Raw genomic sequence first — 25,079 nt, 5'->3', positions numbered from 1 at the left:
GGTAAAACAAAATATTTCAGTGCATTTGAACGGGGTATGGTATTAGGTGCCAGGCGCACCGGTTTGAGTGTGTCAAGAACAGCAATGCTGCTGGGTTTTTCACAATCAATTTCCTGTGGATCAATAATGATCCAACACCTAAAGGACATTCAGCCAACTTGACAACTGTGGGAATCATTGGAGTCAACATGGGCCAGCATCCCTGTGGAACACTTGACACCTTCTAGAGTCCATGCCCCGACAAAGAGGCTGTTCTGAGGGAAAAAGGAGGTGCAACTCAATATTAGGTAGGTGTTCCTAATGTTTTATACACTCAGTGTATAGCAAGTGTCTTCTCTTAAACAATGGCTAAAGTTTACCCAGTTTACCGTTGCTAGCCCAGGGCCCTGGGCAATCGCAGTATAAACCTTGGGCACCGACCTTGACTGCCTACTGGAGCAGGCAAGTGGAAAGGTCTCCATTGTTTTTGGCTCAGAGGCGGCATTGTTGCGACCCATGCTCTCTCGTTAGCAAGCTGCAGAGAAAAACTTGCCTTGCCCTTCGGTCTTTGTACCACAGATTGGAGAGTAGTCCTATTCCGTTTATGGAAGATTCCATTATTATGGACATATCATTTGTAAAATAAATCAAAACTTTAATGTCTCACAGAATGGACAAACAAAATATAAATAAAAAATGTGTGCGAGTGTCTATAGTACCCCTTGGGGGCGTGTATACCCAATAAAGCAGACTTGTAAATACTGACATAAGCAAATAAGAAGTGTCATGGATTTTACATGAAATGGACAGGCTTTTTGGGGAGACTGAACATATTAGCAAAGGTCTGTGAGTTTGTAAGTCTTAAGTCAAAACATGGATTGCCATTTTGAAGGAAAGGCTTGGCTGAACACAAAACTATATAATTTTGAAAATACTGACATTTCCATTATTACTTTAGGAGGAAAAACAACTAATGGATGTTACAGTCTGAAATGGGCATTAACATCTTAAAGATGTCTTGATCAAAATCTATTATAACACATTGGTTGTCATATGTAATGTTTAGAAAAAAATGGCAGCAGAAGGCATAGTACCCACGGATTGGAGAGTAGAATTACAGGTAGACTGAATAGTATACAAGACCAGGCAACACACCCTAATAGGTTATATGATATTTTCTCATATCTCAAAATATACCTTTATCAGTTTACCAATTTAGACACAAATACAATTTTTGGAGGTATTACAATTTCTGGAATATTGTAAAAAAAAATATATATATATTTAAAAAATACATAAATATAAAAATGTGCCTACTGTATACTATACTGACAATCCACTTTTCTGGACACTGGATGAAGTCTGTATACTTTGGCGTTCATTTGATAAAGACACTCCAGGACTCGTGATGGGGGTGAAAAATCACGTTAAATATTTCAATATTATTTTTGGACGATATATCGATATAGGTAGTGTTATACTAGCACGAGTCAGCTGTACCTGCACCAAAACGCTGGTATTTTTCATCCTAAAGCTTTTCCTCCATATTCTTTTTAAATAGTGAGCCAATATGTTCAGGACTTCTATGTCTCTGACTAGCTAGGTTTCCATCCAATTGGTGACAGATTTTCATGTGAATATTCTAATACGCATAAAGAAAATATTTGCATTTTCCCTGCAGTAGTGTGTTTACACCAAACTGACTTGAAAAGAAAATGTAGTGCATTACAAAATGTAATTTTTCACTTAAGTTTTCATATGCCAAATAAAAATCTATATTTATTGGAAAGGTAGATTAAGTTTATAGCGTGCACTTTCAACACCCTGTGAAGTTAATCATAACTTACTTCATCTCAACCTAATAAACTATAGTTTTCCGAGTCGTAGTGGGAGGACCACACACACCATTTCATCGCGTGACTCCAAGTTTGCTTCAATATGAGGGTTATTATATCAGCATTTGCGCATAAAGGCGCTTCTACTGCAATTTCTGGCATAATACATTTTACCCAAACAAAAACATCCCACTATGTCAAATTAACTAATTATCTGTAGGCATTACTGATCAAAATGTGTTCTCATGCTCGCTTTTCAGCAGACATATAGTGAGCAATACATTTTCATATCGGCACCCAAGTATCGTGAAAATAACATATCGTGAAATCCCTTGCAATTCCAAGCCCTATTCACAGACTATCAAAAACCACTTGATATTTTTTTTAAATGTTTTAAAACAGTACTGCCATATGACAAATACATTTCAGCATATATTTTCCAAGAGAATCTTAGCTAGCACACTAGTGAAATTCTGAAGAATAAGCACACAAAATGGTGAATGCACAAGCTTCTAAAGCCAAAATATGATCCATCACATCCTAATGCTGGAAAAGGATACTGACAATGAATAGAAACCAATTATAGACCACACAAAAGCTTGACGAAAGTTAGCTTAACAGAGGAAGATCAAGATAATCAGATGTTCCTAAAAAAGGTTATGGATGTTACATTGCCTGTACCAGTCACCCCCCCCCCCCCACCCCCACCCCCACCTCCCATTACAAGACTGCAGAACACGCAAACAAAACTCAAGACACTTCTATTTGATCTGTATTGCGTCATTAATATCTCATCTTCATAACAAATACTGGGGTTCAGCTTAGTGTAAAAACAAGCACACTGAGCCCTTTCTAAAAGCCATGAAATATGATTGACTGAAAAGCCTGAGACTTGGCCACCTACTCTGTAAATGGTCAAAATGCATGCAACTTCCTACTTAAACTGAACTCCAACATATAGACCTTAAGGGTAATTATGAAATTGTTTTCTTTTGGAAATGACTAACCTTATTTGCACATGCTCAGGTTGCCTTTTACACGGAATCGCCAGTATTTATAGGGAAGGCAGAAACATAGGCTAACACTGTACAAGGCTAACACTGTACAGTGCACACACACGGCCTTCATCGACTAACACAGTAGCAACATAGGCTAACAGTGTGCGCGCGCACATAAACACACACAGTGGTGTAAAGTACTTAAGTAAAAATACTATAAAGTACTACTTAAGTCATTTTTTTGGTATCTGTACATTACTATTTGTATTTTTGACTACTTTTACTTCACTACATTCCTTAAGACAATATTGTACTTTCTTCTCCAAACATTTTCCTTGACACTCAAAAGTACTTACATTTCTAATGCTTAGCAGGACAGGAAAATAGTCAAATTCACACACTTATCAACCAAACATCCCTAGTCAGTCCTACTGCCTCTGATCTGGCGGACTCACTAAACACACAAGAACATTTTGCCATCTGGTTCACTTAATATAAGGATTTTTTAATTATTTTTTATATTTGATACTTAAGTATATTTTTAAACCAAATACTTTTACTCAAGTATAATTTTACTTGGTGACTTACTTGAGTCATTTTCTATTAAAAGGCATCTTTACTTTTACTCAAGTATGATGGTGGGGACTTTTTCCATCATCTCCACGCACACACATCCATCATAATTTAACACTTAGCAGACTCTCAGCTGAGAGTGAGAGAAACTGCATCCTCTTCCTTATCCTTTTTGTCAAACCCTTATGTAGGCTAGTGGTGCTAATTTTCACCAGAAGAATAGAAAAAAAGTAAGGCCTCAAACATAACCTGAAATAGAGAAAGAACTGACAAGGCTTAATAAAGACACCTTTACTCGCTAATTATTGTTGAGCACACACTCATATGGCTTTTCTAGAATAGCAATGCGGAATGAGAATTGTGCTACTGAAGAAATGGTCAGACAGAGCTACAACAAAAAAACAGGTTACTTAAGCTTTGCTTGCTTTCTATGCATGGTAATGACTTCTGAGTGGTTTGTTAACCTCCTTAAAAAAACCTGGTTGTTTGCCTTTGCCGATTTTGTGCTCTTTCTTGGGTGGCCTACTATAGGACTAATTAATGGCAGCTAGAGGCCTGTAAGAGGGAGAATTCAAAAACCTAATGCAATTATAAGGCTGTTCAAAAAATAACATGGTTTACATTAGGGTTTGTTGATATGTTCCCCAAATGCATTCATGGTAACTCTAGTCTAAACAATTCAGCATAAACCCTCCCCTTCTCCACATGGCCTGACCCCCACTCCAAAAACAGGAAAACGTCAAGGTCAGGACACAACAGAATGATATGGCAATATGACAGATACAAAGCATGTCAAAAGACAAAAACACAGCCAGAGTCCCTAAACGGCTACTGCAGGCTAGGCCATGGCAATTCTATTGCATTCAGATTGTTTTTTTTTTTTGGATTCACCACATTCTAGGACAAACACCCTAGATGTACTGTCATGTAGTGTACCCATAGCAATAGGTCAACAGGTACAACTAATAGCCTACTACGGACTCAGTGAATGGAGTCACTGAGAAATTCCTTTAGAATGTATTGAGCAATATATCCGCTGTATACATGTCTAAACATCTAAAAAGGTCCATCATGCGCCAGAATTGGATGTCAGAAGGTAGTCAAGGGGCAAAGGCCAAATCTAACGTCGATGACGCTTGCCAGAAGAGTGTGGTGCCCAAGCTGGCAGACTGAAGTTCCTGGACTGATCTGTAAAACTTTTGTTGATAAGCAAGTCCTTGAAGACAGCCGGTAGTGCAGCTTGGACCTCACATAAAGTGAGATCTGGCCTATAAAATAACGTTTTAAACTGTCTTCTCCCACTTGGCATGAATGGCATTTCTTCCCATTTAAAGACAGGCAAACTTCAGTATGTAAGCCTATTGTGTACGTTGAGCATTATAAACTAGGTGGTTCGAGCCCTGAATACGGACTGGCTGACAGCGGTGGTATATCAGACCATACGGGGCTGCAAGTAGCCTAGTGGTTAGAGCGTTGGGCTAGTAACCGAAAGGTTGCTAGATCGAATCCACGAGCTGACAAAGTATAAATCTGTCGCTCTGCCCCTGAACAAGGAAGTTAACCCACTGTTCCTAGACTGTTATTGTATATAAGAATTTGTTCTTAACCGACTTGCCTAGTTAGATAAAGATTAAATCTAAAAAAAAAATATATATACCATGGGTATGACAAAACATATTAGCCTATACAGTTTAAATCGGAAGTTTACGTACTTAGGTTGGTCATTAAAACTAGTTTTTCAACCACTCCACAAATTTCTTGTTAACAAACTAGTTTTGGCAAGTCGGTTAGGACATCTACTTTGTGCATGACAAGTAATGTTTCCAACAATTGTTTACAGACAGATTATTTCACTTATAATTCACTGTATCACAATACTAGTGGGTCAGAAGATTACATACACTGAGTTGACTGTGCATTTAAACAGCTTGGAAATTCCATAAAATTGTGTCATGGCTTTAAAAGCTTCTGATAGGCTAATTGACATCATTTGAGTCAATTGGAGGTTTACCTGTGGATGTATTTCAAGGCCTACCTTCAAACTCAATGCCTCTTTGCTTGACATGGGAAAATCAAAAGAAATCAGCAAAGCCCTCAGAAAAACAATTGTAGACCTCCACAAGTCTGGTTCATCCTTGGGAGCAATTTCCAAACGCCTGAAGGTACCATGTTCAGCTGTAAAAACAATAGTACGCAAGTATAAACACCATGGGACCAAGCAGCAGTCATACCGCTTAGGAAGGAGACGCGTTCTGTCTCCTAAAGATGAACATACTTTGGTGAGAAAAGTGCAAATCAACAGCAAAGGACCTTGTGAAGATGCTGGAGGAAACAGGTACAAAAGTATCTATATCCACAGTAAAAGGAGTCCTATAGCGACATAACCTGAAAGGCTGCTCAGCAAGGAAGAAGCCACTGCCCCAAAACCACCATAAAAAAAAAAGCCAGACTAAGTTTTGCAACTGCACATTAGGGAAAAATATTGTACTTTTTGGAGAAATGTCCACTAGTCTGATGAAACAAAAATAGAACTGTTTGGCCATAATGACCATTATGTTTGGAGGAAAAAGGGGGATGCTTGCAAGCCGAAGAACAACATCCCAACCGTGATGCACAGGGGTGGCAGCATCATGTTGTGGGGGTGCTTTGCTGCAGGAGGGACTGGTGCACTTCACAAAATAGATGGCATCATGAGGGTGTAAAATTATGTGGATATAATGAAGCAGCATCTCAAGACATCAGTCAGGAAGTTATTAAAGCTTGGCCGCAAATGGGTCTTCCAAATGGACAATGACCCCAAGTATACTTCCAAAGTTATGGCAAAATGGTTAAGTACAACAAAGTCAAGGTATAACAAAGCCCTGACCTCCATCCCATAGAACATTTGTGTGCAGAACTGAAAAATGTTGTGAGAGCTAGGAAGCCTACAAACCTGACTCAGTTACACCATCTCTGTCAGGAGGAAATGGCTAAATTAACCCAACTTATTGTGGGAAGCTTGTGGAAGGCTATCCAAAACGTTTGACACAAGGTAAACAATTTAAATGCAATGCTACCAAATACTAATTGAGTGCATGTAAACTTCTGACCCACTGGGAATGTGATGAAAGAAATCAAATCTGAAATAAATCAATTATTCTCTCTACTATTATTCTGACATTTCACATTCTTAAAATAAAGTGGTGATCCTAACTTACCTAAGACGGGGAGTTTTTTATTAGGATTAAAATGTCAGGAATTGTGAAAAACTGAGTTTAAATGTATTTAGCTAAGATGTATATGAACTAGAGGTCGACCGATTCTGATTTTTCAACGCCGATACCGATTATTGGAGGACCAAAAATAAGCAGATACCGATTAAATCGGCCGATTTTGGGGGGGCATTTATTTGTAATAATGACAATTACACCAATACTGAATGAACTTATTTTAACTTCATATAATACATCAATAAAATTGATTTAGCCTCAAATAAATAATGAAACATGTTCAATTTGGTTTAAATACTGCAAAAACAAAAGTGTTGGCGAAGAAAGTAAAAGTGCAATATGTGCCATGTAAGAAAGCTAACGTTTACATTCCTTGCTCAGAACATATTACACATGAAAGCGGGTTCCTTTGAACATGAGTCTTCAATATTCCCAGGAAATAAGTTTTATGTTGTAGTTATTTTTGGAATTATAGGACTATTTCTCTCTATTCGATTTGTATTTCATATACCTTTGACTATTGGAAGTTCTTATAGGCACTTTAGTATTGCCAGTGTAACAGTATAGCTTCCGTCCCTCTCCTCGCTCTTACCTGGGCTCGATAGGCTTGAAGTAATAAACAGTGCAATGCTTGAAGCATTGCGAAGAGCTGCTGGCAAAACACACAAAATTGCTGTTTGAATGAATGCTTACGAGCCTGCTGGTGCCTACCATCGCTCAGTCAGACTGCTCTATCAAATCAAAGACTTAATTATAAAATAATAACACACAGAAATACGAGCCTTAGGTCATTAATATGGTCGAATCCGGGAACTATCATCTCGAAAACAAAACATTTATTATTTCAGTGAAATACGGAACCGTTCCGTATTTTATCTAACGGGTGGCATCCATAAGTCTAAATATTCCTGTTACATTGCACAACCTTCCATGTTATGTCATAATTACGTAAAATTCTGGCAAATTAGTTCGCAACGAGCCAGGCGGCCCAAACTGTTGCATATACCCTGACTCTGCATGCAATGAACACAAGAGAAGTGACACAATTTCACCTGGTTAATATTGCCTGCTAACCTGGATTTCTTTTAGCTAAATATGCAGGTTTAAAAATATATACTTCTGTGTATTTCCCCCGTTTGGCAAAGTTGTCTGTCTTTGTTAGGAAGAAATAGTCTTCACACAGTTCGATGCGGCCCAAACTGCTGCATATACCCTGACTCTGTTGCAAGAGAAGTGACAAAGAAATTAATGTTAGCAGGCAATATTAACTAAATATGCACGTTTAAAAATATATACTTGTGTGTTGATTTTAAGAAAGGCATTGATGTTTATAGTTAGGTACACGTTGGAGCAACGACGGTCCTTTTTCGCGAATGCGCACCGCATTGATTATATGCAACGCAGGACATGCTAGATAAACTAGTAATATCAACCATGTGTAGTTAACTAGTGATTAGGATTGATTGATTGATTTTATAAGATAAGTTTAATGCTAGCTAGCAACTTACCGTGGTTTCTTACTGCATTCGCATAACAGGCAGACTCCTCGTGGAGTGCAATGAGAGGCAGGTGGTTAGAGCGTTGGACTAGTTAACTGTAAGGTTGCAAGATTGAATCCCCAAGCTGACAAGTTACAAATCTGTCATTCTGCCCCTGAACAAGGCACTTAACCCACCGTTCCTAGGCAGTCATTGAAATTAAGAATGTGTTCTTAACTGACTTGCCTAGTTAAATAAAAGGTGTAAAAAATGTAAATGTTAGATAAATAAAAATCTTCCAAATCGGTGTCCAAAAATACAGATTTCCAATTGTTATGAAAACTTGAAATCGGCCCTAATTCAAATCTACAATTCCGATTAAATCGGTCAACCTCTAATGTGAACTTCCGACTTCAAATGTATATACAGTGAACTCCAAACATATTGGGACAGTGACAATTGAGTTGTTTTGGCTCTGTACTCCAGGACTTTGGATTTGAAATGATACAATGACTATAAGAGGTCAAAGTGCAGACTGTCAGGTTTCATTTGAGGGTATTTTCATCCTTATTGGGTTATCTTTTTAGAAATTACAGCACTTTTTGTACAAGGTCCCTCCATATTAGGGGACCAAAAGTATTGGGACAAATTCACTGGTGTATTAAAGTAGTCAAATGTTTGGTATTTGGTCCCATATTCCTAGCACACAATGACTACATCAAACTTGTGACTCTACATTGCGTGCTAGGAATATGGTAACAAATACCAAACTTTTGACTACTTTAATACAGCCAGCTGTGGCAAAAATACATGCCTTCCAGGACACCTACAGCACCCGATGTCACAGGAAGGCCAAAAAGATCATCAAGGACGTCAACCACCCGAGCCACTGCCTGTTCACCCTGTTATCATCCAGAAGGCGAGGTCGGTGCAGGGATCGAGACTGAAAAACAGCTTCTATCTTAAGGCCATCAGACTGTTAAATAGCCATCAGTTAGCTTCCACCCGGTTATGAAACCCTGCACCTTAGAGGCTGCTGCCCTATATACATAGACTTGGAATCACTGGCCACTTTAATAATGGAACACTAGTCACCTTAATAATGTTTAAATAATGTTTACATACTGCATTACTCATCTCATGTGTACATACTGTATTCTATTCTACTGTACTTTAGTCAATGCCACTCCGACATTGCTTGATCTAATATTTATACATTTCTTAATTCCATTCTTTCACTTTTAGATGTGTGTATTGTTGTGAATCGTTCTTAGATACTACAGCACTGTTAGATACTACTAGGGCTGCACATTTTGGGGAGTACTCAGAGGCGGAAACTTTCCGTGGGAATTGACGGAAATATGAAAATTAATACCATTTAAAATGTAGATGTTTTTTGCATTGGATATATATACCATATCACATGGAGACAGAAACAAACTGTATACCTTATCATAAGTAGACATAATTGCAAAGTATTAAATCCTTCCAATAGAAATAAAAAACAATTCAGTGTTGAAATTAACTTTAATTAAATGAGTTAACGCTTTACATGGGATGATTTCACTGAACAAAAGAGAATATTGAATGATCCCCAATGATCCATCCATCTCCCAAAAACATTTAACATACATCTGTAAAATGATAGTCTAGAAACTAAAGATTTGGTTGTCTTCCTCTCAGGCTTCAATGTCTTCTCCCTAGACCTCCTGAATGTCCACCTCTTGAATATCAGACTGAGGCCTCAACTTCACTGTCACTTTCCAACCTTGTTGAGGATAACTCGTTGTCAGGCTCAAAAAAGCCTTACATTTGTCCGGGTGGCCTCCAATTTCTCAACCTTTGTATTGATCAGCCTGTTGCACGCTTTGGTGTATGTGTTCCCAAACAAGGACCAGTTGCGCTCCGAGGCGGTTGATGTTGGTGGGAGTATGATGGAGGCAACAGGGGAAAGAGCCACAAAGTCCCTTCCACCAGGTGGCTGATGAGATATGTTGGAACGACTGCCATATTGCATCTCCATCCCAAAGCCCTTGCTTGGAAGTGTACTTCGCCAGACTGCCAAGAACCTTGCCCTCATCCAGGCCAAGGTGGCGAGACACGGTAGTGATGACAGAGGATGCTTGTTGTGAACGCTGAGGGAACTTTATGCACTTCGCCAGATGATTCTGCATCTTTGTTTCATTCTTCGCATATGATTTGGCACAGTATTTGCAAATGTACACAACTTTTCCTTCTACATTAGCTGCAGTGAAATGTCTCCACACATCAGATAGTGCCCGTGGCATTTTCCTGTAAAGATTAGGGGGAAAAAATGGTAAATTAAAAAAAAATACAAATCCATGTACAGATAAATAGTTAAGCAGTTATGTTAAACAACTCCTTTGTAAGATAAATATTTTAAATTAAACATGTATGGAAACAGGTGAATTAACACTCCTCAGTTAGCAGGCTCATGTAAGCTAAAACACACATCGTAGCAAAAACAAATTAGCAGAAATTGTTAACATGTCAGAAATTATTTAAACACACTTTGCTGTAGGCTACTATTTACTAGTTAACAAAAAAATAATGTGTCATAAAATATTCACCCCACCCAGTATTGTAAAAAAAAAATAATAATAATATTTTAAAAACTTACCAGAAAGCTAGTAGTCCTTGGCTCAGACAGTGTGGTAGTGTGGGCTCAATAGCATCTCATTAGTGTGCAAGATCTTGAGAATCAGCTTTACATGTGATGGAAGAATGCACTGTGCATGCAGAAAGTTGCAATTTCATTGAATTGGGGATAGTTTAACCAAAATATGCCACAAGACCAAGAATTGCCTTGTGTATCCCACAAAAAGCTTTTATAAGCTAACCTTTTAGATGAATTTAAGCAAAATTTCCAAAATTCCCAAGCTTAATTTCCCATGGAAAATTTCCGGAAATTTCCTGGAAAGTTTCCGACCCTTTGCAACCCTAGATACTACTGCACTGTTAGCACGAGGAACACAAGCTTTTCGCTACACCCACAACAACATCGGCTAAATATGTGTATGTGACCAATACAATTGTATTTGCATACGTTTGAGTCACTTTCAAATGGGGACTTGTATTTTGAAGGCGAAAGACAATTGCACTCTTGTGGCTAATCCTTATTGTGGCCATCTTCACATAGGTCCAAGCTAGAATGTCTGCCATTACCTCTCGAAAACTCTAGGCGGCATTTTGCTTTCTCCCTACAGTTCTCAACTATTACCTTAGCCCAGGACTTGCCTGATGTTAACTACAATCCTGAGGTTGTGTCTTAACATTTTGAAACGTTAATTATCGCATGTGAAAAGGCTTTTGAAACATATGGCCCTTATCTTTCATCTGCAATAAAGAATCCTTCAAATAAAAAAGATGAACTGCTACAGTGAAGTGTAACACAGATCTATGCCGCTCTATGGGTGCCTCCATCCGATTAAACTATAGTACGCTTCCAGTTAAGTTCACACACAGGTGTTAGGACCCTCTTGTCTTCTATAAACAAGCGCTGTAACATGGAAGGAGAAATGGCCAGGTGGGATCACTAACCCTATCACGGTGTGTATAAATTATACCTTTAAAATATATATATCGCTGATATTAAAGTTAAGGTCCTTATGTTTGCAAAACCGTACATGTATGTGAATGTTCAGACTGAGCGTCAAGGATCACGAAATTTATCCTACAGAAGACGCCTTCTTCCAATGACCCTTATGTTTAATGTAACCTAATGGCACAGAGTCATGATCATGAGCTCGTCTGCCATCAACAGCGACCTGGCAATGTTTTTTTTAATTATTATACTTTTTGCACGTTTTGGGATCGCGGACGGCTTCAAATGAACAGATCTCTTCACACAAATAATCTTACCTTGTTCTTTTCCGCAGAAATATGAGTTTGATCAGTGGGTGAGTGAAATTCACCAACCCATTTTTGCAAATTCTGGTCACTCGCAGTCTGTGATCCAAAATGTGCAAATCCATGGTTCTGAATAGCGCAATCCTGCCTGAATCTGTCTAGAAAATCATTCAGTTCCAGGCACGATCCAATAAAAAATTGATTAATTAATGTTGACTGTGTTATATAATTCCCTTGGATTACAAGCGCCCGTGTCTTGCATCAGTCAGTCACCGATACAGAGAAAAACATGCTACGCAATCCGACTCCACTCAACTACTCTATATTCAAATAAAAGACACGGCCTCATATAATAACACGCCCACTGGTCTTAAAGCTACAGAGGAAGCTAATATATTATAAAATGAATAAACGTGAAAGTTATAAAATAGGCCTATCGGATATTCATAGTAGCCTATTTATCACATCCATAACCCCAAAACATTTGCAATTCTAGAACAGTGAACAGTGCTTGCAACTTCGGGTCTGCATGCCCCAGTATCTATGTGTTTGAGATGAGTGAGATGGAAGCTCCGATTCAAACTTCCATTAGACAGCTCTCCATTCGACAGCTCTGCAAGCATTACAATGTCAAAATATGTTCTTCACTCAACAAATATTGAGTTTCACTGAACTTTCACTTACTCCCGTTACCTCTGATGTATTTCCACAACCATAAAAATGCATTTTTGGCACTTCCAATGTATATTGAGCTGTTGTAGTAGACTTCCCAACCTGTGTGTGGCAGCAATGAGTGATTGGAAGTGCTGAATAGGCTTTTTTTTGGGGTTGCTTCTACATTTTTATTTACACCTTTTTTTGGACGTACACACAGGCCTTAACGGGAGCAAATGAAGATTATTGCTCAGCGAAACTCCATATTTTGTGAGTGACAAACTTATTTTGGCATTATAAAACTTGCATAGCTGTTTAAAGGGAGTTTGAATCAGAGCTTCCCGGGCATTAGAGAGGAGGCATTTCACATCCACATCTCCAATGCACAGATACTGGGGCAGGGTCTGCAATACCATCACTGCAAAAGCATGTTTCCATATATTTAATAAATTCACTGGTCAAATAATATGCATAACAAATGTTGATAAATAGATGAACATGAAATAATTAATCACAAGACAAAACACACAATCAATAAAAACATATTACATAACCTCTAATAATCCATGTTCAAATGGGCTCAACGTAATGGCTGGAATGTTATGAATGGAATAGTATCAAACACATGGAAACCACGTTTGACTCCGTTCCATTAATTCCATTACAGCCATTACAATGAGCCCGTCCTCCTACAGCAGCAAATGTGGTGAGTGTGAAAGTGTGTGTGTGTGTGTGTGTGTACAGTGCCTTCAGAAAGTATTCATACCCCTTGACTTTAACATCAAGCTATGGCTGTCTTTACAAGACACTTGCAGCCTATACTCTATATGTCAAGACAAAGTATTACATGATCATGAAATAAAAGGGTCTGAAATGATGATCAGTCAGTCAGTCTGATCTGAAGCATGCATTTATTTCTGGTCTATTCTAACTAGGGTTGCAAAGGGAGGGTATATTACTGGAAACTTTCTAGGAATATATGGAATCTTATCAGATGGCATCGAGTGGCCTTTTTGCGTATTTCAAATGATCACATATGTTGTCATTATCTCTGGCCCTCTGTGGCCTTATCACATGTAATATATACAGTATATAAAGCAATCAAATGAGATGATTATAAAATAAAACAGTTGAATGACAAAGCTATAAAACATCACAATTTGGTGAATATCACTGGTGTTTAATATGAGGGTTTCAGCATGAAATGTCCTTTATTAGTTTTATACACTTTTATTGATTTTACTCTGTCCGTATGTCTTTGTTGTAAATGTTTTGGGGCCAAACTAGTGGCAGAGGTATAGATAAAATAATGCCATTATTGATTAGATGCTTTTTTCATGAATTAGGCCATTTTCTCTTGAACCATATGGTCCATCTACTAGAAATGAATGGACAATATGGACACAGATAAACATTGTTATACTATATATGAATACATTTTATTAAAAGTTATTAAAATACAATACAAAGTAATCATAGACTGCCTTAGATTACCTAGATCGTGTCAACTTTGGTAAATTACCGGTAGCTTTGCAACCCTAATCCTAACAGACTGAAGCAATTTACAAGTCGCTCTGGATAAGAGCGTCTGCTAAATGACTTAAATGTAAATGTTAAATGATGTATGCCCTACATGGCTAACATTAATACTAACTTACTAACTGCCCACAAGCCTGTCATTCCAACAGAAGCTAGCCAGCTAACTAGCTACTAGCTAGTAGTCAGCTAGCGGTCATCAGCTACCTTTAGCCCGGACAACTCTCGCCAGTCTGCACAGCGTGACTCAAACCAGAGCAAATCAGACTTATTTTTCTCCATATCTCCGGATTCCTACCGCAAGCTCTGAACCTTTTTTTTCCCCCCCACCTTGATCACCGCAGCAACTAGCTGCTATCCGAGTGGCCACTCTCTGTCCCGAAGCAAGAGCCAATTAGCCTGGAGCTTGCCTAGCTAGGCCCATCTGCAAGACCCATCTCTCGGCTAGCCGTAGAGGTCCATCAGCCACTCCTTGGGCTTCAATACCTATTTTGCCGACTGGCATGGACCCTCACTGACCCATCACGACTGGACTACCGACGTGATTCGCCCACGGGATGTCGTGATGGCTCCTGCATCACGACATCCCCTGAATGCCCATCTGCTAGCCTGCTAGCCGCGGCCCGCTAGCTGTCTAGTGCACATCGGACTGTTAGCTTAAGAGGCCCATCGGACAAAATCTTTGGCCACTATACCTATTTTGCCAACTGGCCTGGTTTACCACACGGAGCCCTGCTGATCCGTCTGCTGACGTAACAGCATGAGGGGGCCACAACAGACTTTCTTCCGTCGCGACATCCCTCAAAGGCCCTTCTGCTAGCCCTGGCCCGCTATCTGCCTGAAGTCACTCACTGGACTTCTATGATCACTCGGCTACGCATGCCTCTCCCTAACGTCAATATGCCTTGTTCATTGCTGTTTTGGTTAGTAATTATTGCCTTATTTCACTGTAGAGCCTCTAGCCCTGCTCAATACGCCTTAGTTAACACTTTAGTTCCACCTCCCACACATGCGGTGACATCACCTGGTTTAAATTATATTTCTAGAGACAATATCTTCTTCAACGTCACCCTATGCACAGGTTTACTCCCACTGTATTCACATCCTACCATTCCCCTGTCTGTACATTATGCCTTGAATCTATTCTACCGTGCCCAGAAATCTGCTCCTTTTACTCTCTGTTCTCAAAGTACTAGACGACCAGTTCTTTTAGCCTTTAGCCGTACCCTTACTCTACTCCTCCTCTGTTCATCTGGTGATGTGGAGGTTAATTCAGGCCCTGCAGTGCCTATCTCCACTCCCATTCCCCAGGTGATCTCATTTGTTGACTTCTGTAAAAGAAAAAGCCTTGGATTCATGCATGTTAACATTAGAAGCCTCCTCCCTAAGTTTGTTTTATTCACTGCCCTTGCACTCTCTGCCAACCCGTATGTCCTAGTCGTGACTGAATCCTGGTATAGGAAGACCACCAAAAACGCTGAAATTTCCATCCCTAACTATAACATTTTCCAACAAGATAGAACTGCCAAAGGGGGTGGAGTTACAATCTACTGGAGAGATAGCCTGGAGAGTTCTGTCTTACTATCCAGGTCTGTGCCCAAACAATTTAAGCTTCTACTTTTAAAAATCCACCTCTCCAGAAACAAGTCTCTTACCGTTGCCGCTTGGAATAGACCACATTCTGCCCCCAGCTGTGCCCCGGACACCATATGCGAATTGATTGCCCCCCCATCTATCTTCAGAGCTTGTCCTGCTAGGTGACCTAAACTGGGACATGCTTAACACCCCGGCCATCCTTCAATATAAGCTTGAGCACAATCTCACACAAATTATCAATGAACCCACCAGGTACAACCCCAAATCCGTAAACACGGGCACCCTCATAGATATCATCCTAACCAAGCTGCCCTCAAAATACACCTCTGCTGTCTTCAACCAGGACCTCAATGATCACTACCTCATTGCCTGCGTCCGTAATGGGTCTGCGGTCAAGCGACCACCCCTCATCATTGTCAAACGCTACCTAAAACACTTCACTTCTGTCGTTCTGCCCCTGAACAGGCAGTTAACCCACTGTTCCTAGGCCGTCATTGAAAATAAGAATTTGTTCTTAACTGACTTGCCTAGTAAAATAAATGTACAAATAAAAAAATTAAAATGTGGACAACTACAAATACCAACTACAAATACCTAGCTGTCTGGTTAGACTGTAAATTCTCCTTTCGGACTCACATTAAGCATCTTCAATCCAAAATGAAATCTAGATTTGGCTTCCTATTTCGCAACAAAGCATCCTTCACTCATGCTGCCAAACATACCCTAGTAAAACTGACTATCCTACCGATCAAAATAGCCTCCAACACTCTACTCAGCAAATTGGATGAAGTCTATCACAGTGCCATCTGTTTTGTCACCAAAGCCCCATATACTACCCACTACTGTGACTGACCTGTCGTTGGCTGGCACTCTCTTTATATCCCTCGCCAAACCCACTGGCTCCAGGTCATCTATAAGTCGTTGCTAGGTAAAGCCCAGCCTTATCTCAGCTCACTGATCACCATAGCAGCACCCACCCGCAGCACGAGCTCCAGCAGGTACATTTCACCGGTCACCCCCAAAGCCAATTCCTCCTTTGGACGCCTTTCCTTCCAGTTCTCTGCTGCCAATGACTGGAACTAAATGCTAAATTCACTGAAGCTGGAGACTCATATCTCCCTCACTAGCTTTAAGCACCTGCTGTCAGAGCAGCTCACAGATCACTGCACCTGTACATAACCAACTTGTAAATAGCCCATCCAACTACCTCATCACCATATTGTTATTTATATATTTTATTTTGCTCCTTTGCACCCCAGTACTGCTACTTGTACACTCATCTTCTGCACATCTATCACCCCATTGTTAAATTTGCCATATTGTAATAATTTCACCACTATGGCCGATTTATTGCCTCACCCCCCTTATCCTATCTCATTTGCACACACTGTATATAGACTTTCTCATTGTATTATTGACTGTATGTTTGTTTATTCCATGTGTAACTCTGTGTTGTTGTTTGTGTCTTTGCTTTATCTTGGCCAGGTCGCAGTTGTAAATGAGAACTTGTTCTCAACTAGCCTACCTGGTTAACTAAAGGTGAAATAAAAAAATAAAACATTCTGAGGTGTGTGTGTGTGTTCTCTCCTACCTGTGATATACACTAGAATCCCATCCCTCCTTCAGCAAGAAAGTTTTTGGTCTCATCTCTGGACTGGAGGTCTTTATAAACTGAAGAGATTAACTAATGACATAGAGATATGAGTACACATGGATAAGTATGAACATATCTGTCAGTAGTTTTGATAACTCAATGTCATGAAAAACCACAGCATCTTTTCTCATATTTTATGTGAATGATGTGAGAAAATGTGAGTCCATTGCTTCATCAACCATCTACAGTAAATAAGAAAAGTAAGTCCAGCTATGTGCACAATCTTTTCTTTTCAATTGATTTGATATATTATATACATTGCCACTACCATCATCAGCCTGCCTACTCACCCCACAGATGATGAACTTCATACAGGTCTCCTACCTGTGAGAAGAACCCTCCAACTGCCTCGTCATTCTCCTGTCTGTATTTGATCGCCCGTGCCTTAGCAAGATTATTTATAAATACAGTTGATATTGGACAAATTTGACATTCTAGTGAAACATTTACTGGTTAGGTATTGTGTACATAAATGACATGCATTTTGATAAACTGCACCTGTATTTCAAACAAAGAGAAGTTGAGGTCTCATCAAAGTCTTACCAGTGATTCCCTCATTCGATCATTGTTCCGGGCTTAAAAAGAGACACACAACAATAAAGTATGAAGACAGACAGAGATTTGAACTTCATAACCACCTGTGGCCTTTACACACTGGATGCACAACAGCATCAGATTCACACACATTACATTACATTTAAGTCATTTAGCAGACGCTCTTATCCAGAGCGACTTACAAATTGGTGCATTCACCTTATGACACACCATACTCATTGACAGTCAGGCTCTGCAATCCAAACACACAGTACTGTAAACAATGGAATGTGAGGCAGGCCTACATTCTCATTACATACACAGTTAAGTCAGACCTGTGGGTTTTGTTTGAAGATAGATGTTTATCTTCTTGGGTATGTTCTCTATGACCATAGATTGTATATGTCTCTGGATTTCCTCGGGTATAATCATGTTTCATGTCTCTGGAGGAACTAGGGACTAATGTTCTAGATAGAATGAAACATTATTACAAAGGGTAGTGATTTACCTTGAGTTTGTATGAGCTCATTTTGTATATTTGGTTCATGCCAGGACTTACCTTGAGTTTGTATGAATGTATCTTTAAAATGTTCTGTCCCAGTCTGGGTGATGGCTCATTCCAGAAACAGAACTCTAAGAGAAGCTGGTTCTGCGTGAGACGAGCAATTTATCATCTCCTTCTGGAACTCCAGATACTCCTTCAAACAGTTACGTAATGTTTGAGATTTAGGAATTAGTCTACCAAAGTTGCCACTTCGGCCAGCCGGACAATGCTTTTTACAGAAATCACTACCTGGTCTTATAGACTAGACATAACATAGTCAATGAAAATACAGGACAGTAAAATTAGGGGAAAGGGGGCACCTAGTCAGTTGTCCAACTGAATGTATTCAAATGTGTCTTCAGCATTTAACTCAACCCCTCTAGTATGATATGTTAAGTTTGGTAAGGTTACATAAGAAAGAAGGTTACTGATCGTATAACACGAACGTCTAGCAACCCAAAAGTTCTGTGTTCGATACTCATCACGGACAACTTTAGCAATTTAGCTAATTAGCAACTACTTACTGCTTTTTAGCTATTCTGAAACTACTTAGCATGTTAACCAACCCTTTCCCTAACCGCCAGCCTAATGTAACGTTAGCCACCTAGCCATCTGACTTAGCTAACATTAGCCACAACCAATTGGAATTCATAACATATCATATGTATTGCAAATTCGTAACATATTGAACGAATTGCAATTTGTAACATATCAGGCAACTTGTAATTCGTAACATATCATACAAATTGTCATTCATAACATATACGAAATCGATGATGGACATCCACAAATTAATACATACCATACCAAACATAACATATCTAACTAATTTGAGTGTCCCGGATTTGAATTTACTATGGTATGTGTCCAGGTTGTAAAACAATGACAGGATACTCTTACAAAAGGTTAGATTTGAGATCACTTGATATGTATTTTGAATGATACATTGTGATATTGGTTTATCCAAATATAATGATTTGTCCATGTTAAAATATATTTTTTAAACCCCTACTTGATTATTGTTCAATTTGGGGTAGCCTGCTGTATACCGCATAGGTGCACTGTAACAACAAACCAGCTGGTGTCACTGTTGCATTGGTCAAACTATTTAGACCAAGCTAGACTAGAGAGAAAGTTGAGTGTCATCATTCGCCACGAAAAGGTTTGTGATAACCATTCATATTAGATCAGGGTTAACATAAGATAACTTTTGGTTACATATTCAAAGAAAAACATTGGATAATGTTAAGATTAGGGTTTCATGAGATTTCACTGCCTCGTTTGAAATTGCACTGACACCTGAATTGACTGTTTCTGTCACTACTTACCCGCTTGGTCCCCGTACCAGGTATTCCAGCTCCCCACCAACTCACAGGAATAGTCCTGGTCTAAGTGGAGCTTGCTCTGCACCTCAGCCCTGAGTTCACAGGAAAAGGTCAAAAGACACAATATCCACAGATAGCGGGATATGCCTGTATCACCCTCTACTGTGAAGTCAAGTCAGTGAAAGATATGTGAATGCCCAAGAGAGGAGTCAGTTAGCATTTACAGCACACAGGAGAATAAACTAAAAATTAAAGATGAATCTTATATGCCTGCAGAAACTCAGTCTTGACATTGTGAACTGAGAGAGAAAGGAACAGAATTACAGTGGGTGGACATTAGGCTATAAAAAAATGATATCACATACTCATCAGCTTCCTCTGTACAGTATTTTATTGGACTAATGTGTTATTGCCTCTGCAATCATTTAGGATCATCATCTTTCCAACCCAATTTCCCTGGTGTAATTCCAATGTCAAGTTGAACAAAGCTACTGACAGACACTGGTCAGTGCACAAACTAACAAACCATCAAAGATACTTGCAACTGTAAGCCTTTCTGAGACAATCAAAAATCAACAAATAATGGCTCAAAAAGAACAAAATGAATGTAAAATGAGAAGCAGAAATGAAAAATACATTTTTGTCATGTAATTACACGTTTTCACTTTATTTAGCCATGTTGGTGCTGCAATTATTTTCCTGTAGTAGGTCCCTCTGTGAAATATGCATTGAATTAGAATAATAATTTCACTGAGCCGTATGATGAAATGTCAAACAGAGGCTATGCTGTGCACTGAATCCAATTCAGTATAATTTGCTGTACAAATTAGGCTATGTTTGACCCTGAATCGCAGTGGAGAGCAGTGGTTCCCAAATGGTGTGGTGTGCACCTACAGTGGGCATGAGTGTCCCCCCCCCCAAAAAAAAATATAATAATAAAAAATCATATTGTATTTAAAAAATGTGGAACTCATTCCAGCTTTCAACTTACTCTTGAAAGCTGTAATAGTAGAATATATATATTTATTTTATTTCACCTTTATTTATTAACCAGGTAGGCCAGTTGAGAACAAGTTCTCATTTACAATTGTGACCTGGCCAACATAAAGCAAAGCAGTGCGACAAAAACAACAACACAGAATTACACATGGGATAAACAAACATACAGTCAATAACACAATAGAAAAATCTGTATACAGTGTGTGCAAAATGAAGCAAGGAGGTAAGGCAATAAGTAGGCCAATAGTGGTGAAGTAATTACAGTATAGCAATTTACACTGGAATGATAAAAAAGAGCAGAAAAGAGCAGAAAAACAAAAAATATGGGGATGAGGTAGATATTTGGTTGGATGGGCTATTTACAGATGGGCTGTGTACAGCTGCAGCGATCGGTAAGCTGCTCTGACACCTGACGCTTAAAGTTAGTGAGGGAGATATGTCTCCAGCTTCAATGATTTCTGCAATTCGTTCCAGTCATTGGCAGCAGAGAACTTTAAGGAAAGGCGGCCAAAGAAGGTGTTGGCCTGGAGTGTACCCGTGAAATATACCTGCTGGAGCGCGTGCTACGGGTGGGTGTTGCTATGGTGACCAGTGAGCTGAGATAAGGCGGGCTTTACCTAGCAGATTTGTAGATGACCTGGAGCCAGTGGGTTTGGCGACGAATATGAAGCGAGGACCAGCAAACAAGAGCATGCTGGTCGCAGTGGTGGGTAGTATATGGGGTGACAAAACGGATGGCACTGTGATAGACTGTATCCAATTTGCTGAGTGGAGTGTTGGAGGCTATTTTGTACATGACATCGCAGAAGTCAAGGATCGGTAGGATGGTCAGTTTTGCGAGGGTATGTTTGGCAGCATGAGTGAAGGAGGCGTTGTTGTGAAAAAGGAAGCCGATTCTAGATTTAACTTTGGATTGGAGTTTGTGCACAACATTTGAGAGAAATAATATTTTTGTGCATTTGGAACATTTCTGGGATCTATTATTTCAGCTCATGAAACATGGGACCAACACTTTACATGTTGCATTTCTATTGTTGTTCAGTCTAGCTGTTTTACCCCCCCCCCCCCCCCCAATTACCCCCACGAAATTGCTCTAATCCACTGCACTGCTATTGTACTTGTACTGTAACCTCTCATTCCTTGTTCTTAATTATTAGATTCAATATTGCCTAAACATTCAATAGACCATTATTTGTTGGACACTGAGCACCCTTATAATTAGGTTGCGATTCAAAGTTGGTACAATAATTGCGGTTCTGTTCATAACCTCAAAGTATTTCGTTGCACTATGTAAGATTTAAGTAACATGTAAGCATTTAAAACTTCCAAATTCCAAGTAAAGTCTCCCTTTACCTTATGACCTGCAACTTGACAGCTAGCCTGCGATCATGGGTCTCAGTCTTCCGTACAGGGGAGTTTTGTTAACCTTTCAATGCATTGATTTAAATCAGGGTCAGACAGGGTGATTATTGGTATTGTTAAACAAATCTATTTTGAAACAAAACTATACACCTCACACACATTTTAAAATGTTTTTAATAATCTTTATTAATTATATAATTATGAAAAATATTAATAACATTTCAACCATGAGGCCAAAGAATGCAGTCATTGACTGCAGGAAAGGGCTATGAGCCCCGATGCTCGGACTGATCATGAACACGCTTCGCTTGCGATACCTTTTTGGAAGCATAAGGACCTTATCTTTAATATCAGCGATAAATAATTTTCAAAAAACAAAAGGTTAAATTGATACACACCTTTTATAGGGTTGGGGTTAGTGTTCCCACACTGTCATATCTCCATGTTACAACGCATGTTTACGGAAGACAGACAGAAGACTGATGGACCACCTGTGCTAATTAGCTATCTAGCATGATCCGAACACCTGTGTGTAATGGAAGAAGGCCGCTATTGCTGAACAAAATGTTTTTCTTTTGTGATTCCTAACCAATGCTGTGCTGTCTAGGCCTACAGTGGCATTTCAGGAGAGTCAAAGAATTCTTCAGAATATTTTTTTTTTAATTCGGCCTTGTCCAAAAAATGTACTATCTTGCGTGCCGGACTAGCCTACACTCTAAAAAGAAAAGGCTCCTGGAGAGTCCTTTAGGGGTTCTTCAAATTGAAACTATGGGGGAACCCCGAGAAGTTCTTTGAAGAACCCTTTTTAATGGCTCCTCGAAGAACATTTTGAAGAACCTTTTGGGGTACATTTTTGAACTATTATTATTATTATTATTAGTAGTAGTATTTATTAATAATAATATGCATAACAATAACAACAATAACACATTATTTTAGTTCTCAGTGTTTATTATGATTTTAGTAGCAAAGCACAATTAACAAAAATAAATTTGGTAAACTCCAAGCAGAGCCCAAAGTCCAATGGGTATATCCTCTGGCATGTTGATGTTGATGGGTTGATGTTCTCCGCATCCATATCCAGAATGATTTTGCAGTGTATGGTGATCGAACAGGTTTCCTGTTATATTCAGAGGTCTGGTAGGGAGAGGGTGAAGTCTGGGAATTCATTTTTTTTTAATTATACAGATGATTAACAAAACATGCACATGACAAAATTCATACCTTTGATTTTTGTGGAGAATGTGACTAAAAAAGCAAAACTGTTTTGATCATAGTTTTCATACACATACCTTGTCCATAATGAAGAGGCCTATGGGATATTCATTGGAGGTAAGGGAGCAGGATGGTAAATGTGATCTACATAACATACCAATACCAGTTGACATACCTGTGTATGCCTCCTCTGAATACATGCAGACACAGACACAAAAGTGAGCAGTTCAGTCATCTGCACGCAATAGAGCTAGCCTTCAACATATTGTTATAGCCTGCATATTCTTACCTCTTTGTTGACTGATATCCATTGAATTGTGTCCATTTTCTGTTTTCGAAAGATTGGCACAAATATGAAACGATAGATTGTATCATCATCATAAAACAATATCAATGTAGATCATATAAGGGACACAACTTACCTTAAATTGAGGAGACCTTTACATTTTTCAGTTAAGTGCCTGCACCTGCTGTCCTCTCAAATTGAAATGTTTCATTTGGGCAGATAGGTTCCTGCAAGAACCACCACCAACTAAGGAGGTTCCTCAATGAACCCCACCTCCTTTTCAGAGCTAGGAACCCTAAGAAGAATCCTTGTTGAACCCCAAATTATGAGAATATACTTGTTTGACAGATGAAATTAGGCTATTGGCTGCTATACAGTATACAGTACATACATAGATTTAAACAAGTCAAAGGATGTGCCATGGGAGCTTCCTACACTGGTTTGTACTTAGGTAAATGGGAAAATGATTTCATTTAGGATCCCTATAAAAAAAACTGTTCTTTGACCGGATTACATGGTGGGGACGCTATATTGATGATGTTTGACTGTTTTGGTCCGGCTCAGAAGATGAACTTATTTCCTTCCACCAATACCTTAACAACATTAACCCTAACATCAAACTAACTACGGAGTACAGCAATCATAACATTCATTTTCTGGACCTTGACATCAGTAAAAATGACAAAGGTTGTTTACACACGATCTTTAGGAAGCCTACAGATGGCAGACAGCTTTCACCCCAAAAGGCTAAATGAGAACATTCCATAAGGCCAATTGCAAAGAATCTGCAGAATTTGCGATCAGGAAACAGACTACAGTGTCAAATCTGCTGAATTGGAGAATCGCTTCTTGAATCGGGGCTTCAGCGCTCAGATCCTGAAAGATGCAGGTACAAGGGCCGGATGACTTGACAGACAGAACTTGTTTGCGAAGGGGAGTGTCTTGTGACACATCAGAGAGGGTTTACTTTGTTACAAAATATATCTCTGAAGCAGAGAACATTACAAAAATCATTAAAATAATTGGGGAATCATCCAAAATGATACACTACCATTCAAAGTCTTCCCAAAGCCACCAGTTATAAGCTTTAAGAGATGTCCTACCCTAAGTGACAAATTAGTCCACAGCTATATTCCTGGTGACTCTTAGAAAACATGGCCAGACCACAAGCCCAGGGGCTCTTTTAAATGCAACCAGTGCAGAAATATTGCACAGAAAAAAAGTATTTTGTTGACACAGCTTCTAAAACGGAGTATCAAATCAAGCATTTCATTAACTACAAAACCACTCATGTCATCTACAGATTGGAATGTCCACAGTGCAATGTGTTCTACATTGGACAGACAAAGAGATGCCTTCAAGACCGCTTAGCGGAACACAAGTAGGCCATACGGGGGAGGCAACGAAGACTAACCTATGCCAAGGTACTACA

The 25,079-nt window shown here is 39.2% G+C and overlaps 1 protein-coding gene across 1 annotated transcript in view; it reads right to left on the bottom strand.

Moving 5' to 3' along the window:
- The window catches only part of LOC124034046 (cytosolic arginine sensor for mTORC1 subunit 1-like), a 37,499-nt gene extending 25,251 nt beyond the window's left edge, over window positions 1–12,248 (bottom strand). Inside the window, exon 1 of the mRNA XM_046346745.1 lies at window positions 11,955–12,248. Coding sequence (XP_046202701.1) covers window positions 11,955–12,067 — 113 coding nt within the window. The 5' untranslated portion in view covers window positions 12,068–12,248. The remainder of the gene's footprint in view (window positions 1–11,954) is intronic.
- Between the last annotated feature and the right edge of the window lie 12,831 nt (window positions 12,249–25,079).

This window comes from Oncorhynchus gorbuscha, linkage group LG04, assembly GCF_021184085.1.
Source record: "Oncorhynchus gorbuscha isolate QuinsamMale2020 ecotype Even-year linkage group LG04, OgorEven_v1.0, whole genome shotgun sequence".
Lineage (NCBI taxonomy): Eukaryota > Metazoa > Chordata > Actinopteri > Salmoniformes > Salmonidae > Oncorhynchus > Oncorhynchus gorbuscha.
Note: the sequence above shows the minus strand (reverse complement) of the source record. Positions and strands in the feature narration are given on the sequence as shown.